The sequence below is a fragment of the Solea senegalensis genome, linkage group LG2 (genome assembly GCF_019176455.1).
Source record: "Solea senegalensis isolate Sse05_10M linkage group LG2, IFAPA_SoseM_1, whole genome shotgun sequence".
Classification (NCBI taxonomy): domain Eukaryota; kingdom Metazoa; phylum Chordata; class Actinopteri; order Pleuronectiformes; family Soleidae; genus Solea; species Solea senegalensis.
The window spans coordinates 22,849,268-22,860,574 of NC_058022.1; the positions used below are offsets into that span (position 1 = coordinate 22,849,268).

At 40.0% G+C, this 11,307-nt stretch overlaps 1 protein-coding gene across 1 annotated transcript; it reads left to right on the plus strand.

Moving 5' to 3' along the window:
• Positions 1-6,697: 6,697 nt before the first annotated feature.
• fgf9 (fibroblast growth factor 9) lies at positions 6,698-9,949 on the plus strand (the record flags this gene model as incomplete). The annotated part of the gene is made up of 3 exons (XM_044019462.1): positions 6,698-6,860; positions 6,968-7,071; positions 8,894-9,949. Coding segments are annotated over 3 exons (450 nt in total), but the record flags the coding sequence as incomplete, so codon positions are not given.
• Between the last annotated feature and the right edge of the window lie 1,358 nt (positions 9,950-11,307).

Sequence of the window (11,307 nt, forward strand, 5' to 3'; positions counted from 1 at the left end):
AACAGCAGACGTTAGTGTTGTGATGCCTCTGTCTCTGGGATCCACTTCTCAAGAAAGCCACAAGTATCTCCCCCCTCTGTTGTCTCTGGTAGGCCAACCAACCTCAGGTTATTACGTCTGGACCTTGCCTCTTGGTCCATGGCTTTATCTTGCAGCTCTCTCTTCTCGTGTTCAAGGTATCAAAAATGAGCTTGGCGTGTAACCACCTCGTCCTCTGTGTTTGAAATGCGGACCTCTGCTCTCCTAACACACTCTGTGCAGGCGCACATCAAACCTGTCTGAGAAATCATCCTTCAGCCCTTTGATGGCTTCAAGGATTTCTTTGCTTGCTATCCGTGTCTATCTCTATCCTGTGCTACCGAGGGAATATAAAGGAAAACATAAAGGACACAGAAACCCCCTTTTAGACAAATGATGGTCGTATTGGTGTGACATAGGTTATCGATCTTTCCAAAAAAGTTCCCTGTTGCAGTCTCAAAGCAAAGGTAATCCTTTCCATCTTAAATAAATATTCATTATATACACATACATATACATATATATACATTAGAAGAAACATTTTCTGATTATGACACCCAAATATAAAGTCTCAAATTTAAATTGAATGTCCTTCTGAAAAACGGTTTGTAAAATGTTACACACCTCCTGCCAAAATGGTATCAATGATGCACAGGACCAGAACATGAGAAAATGGTTTGCTTCAAGGCACCCACACTGTCGCCAGCATGCAGAAGAATTTGTGTAGTGCCTCTTTTGTGCTGGAGTGATAAAAAACCTGATAAAGTTTTTCCAGCAAAATTCTCGCCATACAGCTGAGCTGGAAGTTTTCCATTGCATCTCACATAATTTCTCCCAATCTTCTTCATTCACATTTTGTTTGTTGTAACCCCTTCTTGAGATTAGCCTCTGGTTAGTGCCAGAACTATAAGCCTCTATAAACACTTGTCCCAGCCCGCTTGTGTACACCCCTTCTGTATTTTGTTAATATAATGCCTGACCTGTAGGAATCTGAAAAAATCGTCCTTATCCAAGCCAAACTGCCTCTTCAGATTTTGGAAGCTATTCATAGTCCTCTTGTGTAAAAATGTGCAGTATGCTGTTAAACCTTGCGAAACCCATCTCTTAAATACAAATGCACACAATCTCAAGACCTTTACTTCCTCTTTCAGGTGGTTTTGAGCTTCTACCTTATTCCACATATTAAGTGACAAACATAGCCATGGGTTACTCAATTCCTTCAAATTATTCATAATGTCTTTATCACCAATTGCCGCCTGTATTGGAAATTCTTCTGATATAGTACTTTCAATCTCCTTCCATCTTGCACAGTATTCTGGGTTGCACCAGCATATTAATGGCATCAATTGAGCAGCAATATAGTAATCTTTTAAACAAGGGAGAGCAATCCCGTCCTTGTTTTTTGCCAATTGTAAACTCTGGTATCTGCTCTTGGCTTCCGTCCTTGCCAAATAAACCTCGAAATATGCTTGTCCCGCTCCTGAAATTGTTGGTCTGAAAGACTGAAAGAGATACAACAATTTTGGCAAAATAACCATTTTATCAGATTCCACTTGTGCTCCAAAATTAAAGAAAGGTATAAGATCCCATCTTCTAATCTTTTTGCTGAGGGGGAGTTAGTTAAGTGAGAACAACTTTGACAAATCCATTGGAATATTTACCCCTAAATATCTAATTGATTCCGTATCCCATTTCAAATTGTACTTATTTTTAACATTTATTGAGGGGCTGTTTCTGAAACAGAGAATTTGTGTTTGGAAAATTCAGCTTATAACCAGAAAAGGATGCATATTGTTCTAAGAGTACAAATAACTGTGTCAAAGAATATTTGGGGTCCGATAAATACACCAACACATCATCAGCGAAGAGCGAAATAATTTGTTTTCCCCTATTCATTACTATTCCTTTAATATTGTCATCCTGAATGATCCATTGGCTCAGGGGCTCTACAAAGATCGCAAACAAGAGAGGGTTAATTGGATAGCCCTGTCTGTCTTTTTCCTCGTTCCAAAGGAAAAGGATCAGACACAGCCCCATTAATTTTAATTCTCGTCCTTGGGCTATCATAGAGAGCTTTGTTGTTTTAATAAAGTTACTATCAAATCCAAATTTGTCCAAAGCTCTATACAAAAAAGACCAATTTACACAATCAAAATATTTTTCTGCGTCCAGCCCCACTAAAACTGCTTCTAAATCATGTTCTGTTATATGATTAATTATGTGTAACGTCCTTCTAATACTAGCCCGAGTTTGTCTACCTCGAATAAAACCCGTCTGGTCAAGGCTAATAATTTGTGGTAACAATCCCACATGTTTGGTTAGTATATGGGTAAAGAATTAATGATATTACCGCCTCCCTCCAAGAGGGGGGTATACTTTTTTCTTTAAGAACCCAGTTAAAAGTGTACTGAAACATGGGGAACAAAGAACCCTCCATTACTTTGTACCATTCAGAAGGGAACCCATCTGGACCTGAAGCCTTATTTGATTTAAGATGTGATATGGCTAACCAAATTTCTTTCTCTGTTATTTTAGCTACAAGATTCCGACTTTGTTCACTATTCAATTTAGGCAGCTTAATCTTCTGAAAGAAATCTTCCATTTTCTCTCCATCAATTTAAGGTTGGGAGTGTAATTCTTTATAAAAAATTTCAAAACAATCTTGTATTTCATTTAATTTGTAGTGTATAGTATTAGTAATAAGATTTTTAATTTTATAAATTGAATTCTCCACTTCTTGTTTTTTTAGCCTATAAGATAATATTCAATTCAATTAAATTCAATTTTATTTGTATAGCGCCAAATCATAACATACATTATCTCAAGGCACTGTACATAGACAACATCAAGGAGAGCAGAGAACCCCAACCGTTCACACAATGAGCAAACACTAGGCATCAGTGGAGAGAAAAAACTCCCTCTTAACAGGAAGAAATCTCTGACAGAACCAGGCTCAGAGATGTGCAATCATCTGCCTCGACCGGTTGGGGTGAAAGGAAAAATGGGGGACAGCAGAGAATAATAGTTTACTGGCTTTCCCTCCCCCTTCTTAGCATTTTTGTTTTGTAAAAACTAACTTCTTTTATATAGATCTCATTTATTTAATTATTTTTCTTCCTAAGTAGCTCTCTAATTTTTTGATTTTGTTCCAATTGTTTTAATTCCCCTTCCAATTGAACCAATTCTTTTTGCCTTACTCTCTTTAGGTGAGCACTGTATCCAATTATTTATTTTATTCCACTCGCTATATTTTAAATAAAGAGTTGCATTTATTCCACAGCTGTCAAAAACGGAGCCAGTCAACCTCAGTTTTTCCTTGCCTTGACCCAGGCAGCTTCCCTTTCTACGAGAAGGTTAGCAATTTCTGCAGAAAACCATGGATTCTTACGCACTTTCACCCATGCAGAGGTGCATTTTTATTGATTCGTTTTAAAAAGCTCCTCATGAAAGCACCATTTATGAGAACCATAATACTAACTAAAGGACAGATTTGCCAGACATTTTCTGGGGATGCAAGTTACGGCAATAGCAAGAAATATTTAGATTTTGTTTGTGATCTGGTTAAGAATCCTGATTTCAAGCACACCTGGTGGAGGTTTAAGTTCTCGCGCTCTCTGTAGTTTCAGGGTTTTTATTTAACATTTTTTTGATTTAACAGAAAGTCTTTGATCCAGTAACAGATGTGTTGTGAGAGTCCAAGGTCCAGACGTGTTTCCACCAGTCTGTTTGGTATAATAGTGTTAAAAGCAGAACTAAAATTGAGGAAGAGCATCCTGACGTAGCTCCCCCTTTGTTCCAGATGTAACAGTGTAGCGTGAAGAGCTGTGGCTATGGCATCCTCTGTAGACCGTTTTTATCTACAAGCAAACTGACATGGGTTAAGTGTGCCTAGCAGGCTAGTTGTGATGTGACTCCGGATCAGTTTCTCAAAACACTTCATAATAATGGGTGTAAAAGCCACTGGCCAGTTGTCATTGAGACAGCTGACGGTGGTTTTCTGTGGTAGTGGAATGATTGTGGAGGACTTCAGGCAGGGTGGGATTGTGAACTGGGACAGGGACTGGTTGAATATCTCTGTGAAAACACCAGCCAGTTGATCTGTGCAGTCCCTCAGCGCCCTTCCTGTCACACCATCCGGTCAAACACTTGTACTTGTTTTGTCATCCCTGGCTTCTGGTTTGGAAACACCCGGATACACCTGTTCACTGTGACAGTTTCGATAGTGTTGGATGTAGCAGGAGGAGTAGGAGTATAGTGGAGGTATTCTTTTCCAGGTCCTGGTGTCTAAAAATATCCTAGTTGGTGTTTTCAAAACCTCCTGCAGCTGCTGTGAGGCACCATCAGGCCATGATCTAACAGTATTGATGGGGGGTGTATGCTGGGGTCAGGAACAGAGACAATGGTCAGAGGAGTCCAAGTGAGGTAGCTGTGTAGTCCTATAGCCCTGTTTGATATTAGTATAGGCTTTATCCATAGTACGCCCCTGGTGGCACATTTGATGGGTCGGTATAGTTTAGGAAGTACTACTTTCAAGTCAGCATGGTTAAAATCACCTGCAATTACATGCACAGCATCTGGATATTTATTCTGTTGAAGGCTGATGGTGTTGTACAAGTGGCTGCAGGCTGAGCTGGCATTAGTGTCTGGTGGTATATACACAGCCGTCACTATGACAACAGAAACCCCCCGGGGGAGATAAACCAGTTGCACTTAATCGCTATGTATTCCAAGTCTGGTGAGCAGTGACTGTCAAGGATGGTGTTATTGGTGCACCAGTTATTGTCCACACACAAGCATACTCTCCCTCCCATCCTCTTACTGGAGTTGTTGTTCCTGTCTTGGCGATGAGCTATGTGGCCTGCTAGCTTGATGGCTAAGTCCGATATGCGAGGGTTAAGCCAGGTCTCTGTGATCAGCAGCATACAACAGTCCTGGATGAGTGTGTTTGTTGCGATCTGAAGTTTGAGATCGCCCATTTTGTTTACGATGGATCCGGCGTTGGACAGGAAGATGCTGGGAAATGGCAGTTTGTGTGGAGGTCTCCTTAACTGTATGAAGATACCGGCTCGGCAGTCCCGCTTCTTTCTCCTCTCTCTGCGCCATCTCCGCCTTCTTCCTGCGGGGATACTGATCCACGTAGAGCCTGGGGACCTGGCGATATCCACCAGTATTCCGTGTCTGTCAATAAAGTCATTGCTTACAGAGTGTTTGCACTGTAATGCAATTCTACACAGCTTGACAAGCACTGAAAGAGAGGGCTCAGAGCCGCTGCGACAGAGCGCGCAGCCACAACAATTAATGCAATTGATGGTGTGTTGTGGCATGTCCACATCAATTGCATGAATTGTTGTAGCAATCAGTCACCACGAAACATGGAAAGACTTTTTAATGCATTTGCATTAAATGATAGCCTTGTCATCTCTGCAAGAGGAATAATATCTGTATCTAACCATAACCTGTATCATGACACTCTATTGTTTCCAGTCCCATCTTCTGTACTGTTTGAGTGGACTTTTAAAGAATTCTGTGAAAAATCATTTGGCAACAATACTGCTAGATTAGGATTGATGGATTTAGGTATTTGCCCTTTATGACAACAGTAAGACATCTATGTACAGCAACAAATGATCTGCCTACATTCTTGTAGCTGTGTTTGTAAAGTAGAGAGCCGAAATAATGCATTTTAAAAGGTTCACTGAATGCACCTGTAAACTCAACAATCATTAGCAGCAGCATCTGTATTGTTTGACTCATGGAGTTTTAAACAATTTCTGTCTTCTTTTTTTTTGTAAAATCACAGCACACACAATTTCAGCAAAAGTGAACAGCCACTGTTCCATAATTTGTGCTGAGCCGACTAAAAGCACCTCAGCCTGCAACAACTAATCAATTATTAATAAATTGTTAAATTAATTGTCAACAATTTTTCAGCCTCTTTAATGTGAACATTTCCCATTTTGTTGCTCTACATAACAAAGCTATACAACTAATACATTACATTGCATGTCATTTAGCAGACACTTTTATCCAAAGCAACTTACAATGGAATTGAGTGCAATCAGCCAGGTTAACCACTAAGCCACTCCACCCCGTACATTTTGGCTTGTGGACTTTTCCTCGTCTTGACACTCTCTGTACAGTACAGTTTTGCCATTCACCCATGCACACTCATTCATATTAACATTCATACAACACATGTACAGTATATGCAACAATTTTCCTATCACATCATTCACATTCTGCACACACAGCTTGCAGTGTTGAGGTTAAGCGTGTTCCCCAGGGACACATTAGCACGTAGACAAGAGGAGCCAGTGATTGATCCTTGGGTTGAAGGTCAACCTGGTCTACCCACTGACCACAGGCACCACATCAAAGTCAGGTCCAGATTTACATAACAGACATTTTGACCCAGTATTAGCCAGCTGATCCTCAGGTCAATTTAGGCTTAAATCTAAAGTATTGTGCTTTTGCCATCAGGACCCCTCGATTTGGAACAAGCTGTCTGAGGAGATAACATTAAGATTTTTATTACTTTTTAATTTTTTGAATTCTTTTAGAAGTTGTTTCTTCTTATTCTCAGTTTTATGTGACATCCTTATTTTCTTTTTTTTATTTATACTGACATTTGGAAAATCTTATTTCTCCTGCATTTGAAACACTTTGTAAACTTTGTTCATTAAAAGATAGTAATATTAGTCTTTCTCTTTGTAATCCAGGTTCTCATCCAGTAGGTGAAAGGGTAAAACAGCAGCTGCTCTACTGCCGTGTTGGGATTGGTTACCATCTTCAGATTCTGCCCAATGGCTCTGTTGGAGGAGTCCACAATCCCACTGAGTTCTGTGAGTTCAGTCCTCACACACCACCATGGTTTTGGAACAATTATTGTATATTGTGTATAACCATTCAGAAAATATTTCTTTACTTTTGCATTTTTTTCATCTACAAGCTTGGCTCAAAGTGTTTGCTATGAAACATGGAGTTGTTGGAATCAAAGGAGTCAAGAGTGGCTTTTTCCTCTGTATGAGTAAAGAAGGACAGGCATATGGAACGGTATGAAACCCCTTCTCACACCTGCTTTACTGCCTGGTTCAAACTAGGGATGCACAATACAGGACTTTTTGCCAATATCTGATATGCTGATATATTGGGAGTGCATAGGACGATATACATACATATACAGTGGGTACGGAAAGTATTCAGACCCCTTTAAATTTTTCACTCTTTGTTTCATTGCAGTCATTTTCTAAAATCAAAAAAGGTCATTTTATTTCTCATTAATGTACACTCAGCACCACATCTTGACAGAAAAAAAACAGAAATGTAGACATTTTTGCAAATTTATTAAAAAAGAAAAACTGAAATATCACATGGTCATAAGTATTCAGACCCTTTGCTGTGACACTCATATTTAACTCACATGCTGTCTGTTTCTTCTGATTGTCCTTGAGATGGTTCCGCTCCTTCATTGGAGTACAGCTGTGTTTGATTAAACTGATTGGACTTGATTAGGAAAGGCACCCACCTGTCTATATAAGACCTTACAGCTCACAGTGCATGTCAGAGCATCATGAGGTTGAAGGAACTGCCCAAGGAGCTCAGAGACATAATTGTGGCAAGGCACAGATCAGGCCAAGGTTACAAAATAATTTCTGCAGCACTCAAGGTTCCTAAGAGCACAGTGGCCTCCATAATCCTTAAATGGAAGAGGTTTGGGACGACCAGAACTCTTCCTAGACCTGGCCGTCCAGCTAAACTGAGCAATCGTGGGAGAAGAGCCTTGGTGAGAGAGGTAAAGAAGAACCCAAAGATCACTGTGACTGAGCTCCAGAGATGCAGTAGGGAGATGGGAGAAAGTTCCACAAAGTCAACTACCACTGCAGCCCTCCACCAGTCGGGGCTTTATGGCAGAGTGGCCCGATGGAAGCCTCTCCTCAGTGCAAGACATATGAAAGCCCGCATAGAGTTTGCCAAAAAACACATGAAGGACTCCCAGACTATGAGAAATAAGATTCTCTGGTCTGATGAGACCAAGATTGAACTTTTTGGCGTTAATTCTAAATGGTATGTGTGGAGAAAACCCAGCACTGCTCATCACCTGCCCAATACAATCCCAACAGTGAACATGGTGGTGGCAGCGTCATGTTATGGGGGTGTTTTTCAGCTGCAGGGACAGGACAACTGGTTGCAATTGAAGGAAAGATGATTGTGGCCAAGTACAGAGATATCCTGGAAGAAAACCTCTTCCAGAGTGCTCAGGACCTCAGACTGGGCCGAAGGTTCACCTTCCAACAAGACAATGACCCTAAGCACACAGCTAAAATAATGAAGGAGTGGCTTCAGAACAACTCTGTGACTGTTCTTGACTGGTCAGGACAGAGCCCTGACCTAAACCAAATGAGCATCGCTGGAGAGACCTGAAAATGGCTGTCCACCAACGTTCACCATCCAACCTGACAGAACTGGAGAGGATCTGCAAGGAAGAATGGCAGAGGATCCCCAAATCCAGGTGTGAAAAACTTGTTGCATCATTCCCAAGAAGACTCATGGCTGTACTAGCTCAAAAGGATGCTTCTACTCAATACTAAGCAAATGGTCTGAATACTTATGACCATGTGATATTTCAGTTTTTCTGTTTTAATAAATTTGCAAATATTTCTACATTTCTGTTTCTTTTCTGTCAAGATGGGGTGCTGAGTTTACATTAATGAGAAATAAAATGACCTTTTTTGATTTTAGAAAATGGCTGCAATGAAACAGAGTGAAAAATTGTACGTGTGTACCACTGTACGTGTGTGTGTGTGTGTATGTGTGTGTGTGTGAATGGACATGGAATATGGAGAAGCATAGTTTGATAATTGCCTGTCGTATCCAGGAGCAGTTTTCTTCTGACTGCCTGTTGAAGGAGAACCTGGAGGAGAATCATTACACCACCTACTCCTCTCTGTCTCATCCTGGCAACTACATGGCGCTGTCACACAAAGGAGAGCTTAGAAAGGGCAGCAGTGTGGGCCGACACCAGTCCTGCACACACTTCCTCCCTCGAAGAGCATCATGATCTGTCAATGCAAGCCAGTGTCTTAACAACTGGAGACAAATTAGAAATATGGTTGTTAGAAACAGATTTAATGTGATTTCCATTCATACTGTAAGGCTGCCTTCCATTTACAAGTCTGAACTGAGCGACATCACCCTGTGGTTCACCACATTCCAGTTGAGAAGTCGTAAAGAACCATGGACACAAACCTATCTTGGACTTACCATTGTTAGCAATACCAGTCGATAACCTCAACACAGTATTTTGTGCACACAAACAAAGCAACATGTCTATGGTGAAATACTAAACAGTACTATGTGACTATGTATGACTGATTTACTGTGAAACAAATGACAGAAGTGCTATTAACGGTAAGAGTAGCAGTGTTTGTAAGGCGGGAGCCATTTTGAAATCCTAACGGGGTGGGTGAGGTAGCTCCAAGTTCCAAGTTTTCTTTGGAAATCTGAGTTCAAGGAAATGCAGTAATTCTGAGTTCCACCTACAAATGTAATTCATCAGCAGCATTGTTTCCCTTGAAACTCAGTTTGCACTCTTACAGGAGCAGCAAACATTCAAATCTAAACAGGATATTTAAGAAAACCTGTTGGTGAACTTCCATTTGATTTATTTCATTTTATTTTAATTTATTTTATTTTATTTATTTATTTCCATATTAAAAAGTGTACTGTAGATTGTACAACATAAGGAGTGTGAATGAGAATTGCCAGAGGATTAAAGGTAGCAAACTAGTTGATACATATAATTTAGATTGGAAATATCAGAAAATATCAGTTATGTCATCATATCAAAAAACCTGCTCTGTTATTACTCCAATAAAACCTGATGTTGGGGAACAACTGTAGTGGCAATAATTTGATTGATAAAAATAAAATAATAAAAAATTTAAATAAAATAAAATATTTTGAATATATTTTAAAAAACCCACACACAAACACACTCACTCATACACACATTGGTGTTTATGTTGTATATAGCCTGTGTTGTTGTAGCTTAGCAAGTGATATTTGTTGATTCAACCAATAGATTTTCATTCTACATTAATGTTCACTTTTAGTGAATATAATTGTTTAATTAATTTTGTTGTTTGATTTAATAAATTGTTACTTTTATTAACATGAAGGAATGCTCCGTGTCTTTTGTACATGAACACTGTGACAAACGGGGGTTGAGAGGGTCTGTGCACGGATTCATACCTTCAATACTGTTAATTTGGGATATCTTTGATCAATTACAGTGATTATTTAAGACTGATTTTAAAGGCATATATTGATTGTCTTTTCCCTGTTTTCAGGGTGGTGCCCCGTTCTAGAATGAATTAACATTTAATTAATTTTTCAAAATATTTAATTAAAATATTTTATTTTATTATTTATTATTTTATTTTTATCAATCAAATTATTGCCACTATAGTTGTTCCCCAACATAATGGTGCCCCGTGTGAGGCTCTCAAATATACCAACTTTGTCTCCTAAAGTCCTTGAATTTGACTGCTGGGATAACCAAACCTTCCTAATGGTGTATTGCTACTGCTAAGCGCGTGTTAGCATATTAGCACGTGTTAGCATATTAGCATGTGTTAGCATGTTGGCATGCAACCTAGCTTATTATGATTTTTGATTGGTTTCTTAAGGTCCATCACCAAAACCTGGTGGAAATTGTTAACTAGCTAAGCTATTGACTGGTGCCTGATTGTTGGTGGACACTCAACAACCATTCAATCGTGATAATTGGATAAGATTTGAATACTTTTAATGTGTGTGTGCTAAGTGGTTTGATCTCTGATACACCTCTTTCGCAGTTAGTTAAACATAACCGACACAATAACCGCGCACAGTTTAGCTCCCTGCGCCTAGCCCAGTTCACAGGAACTGTGGCATTGAGTGAATCACGGGAGGACTTCCCCCTGTGTACCGCCCAGCTACAAAGAGCTGTGGCTGTATATTTTAGTTAGGCCAGGTGGAGCTTTCCCTGCGCCGAGCCCAGTTCACAAGAACTGTGGCATCTAGCGAGTCGTGGGAGGACATTTCCCCATGCACAACCCAGCTGTAGAGCTGTGATTGTTATTTATTCAGGCCAGGCAGACTTTCCCCTGCACCCTGCTAGTGAGTCACAGGACGATTTTCCCTGTGCATGGTCCCCACCTACAAAGATAGCCGCGACCATTAACAGGCCACGGGTCAATTCTCCCTGCGCCTAGTCCAGTTTACAGGAACTGCGGTACTGTTAGTCAC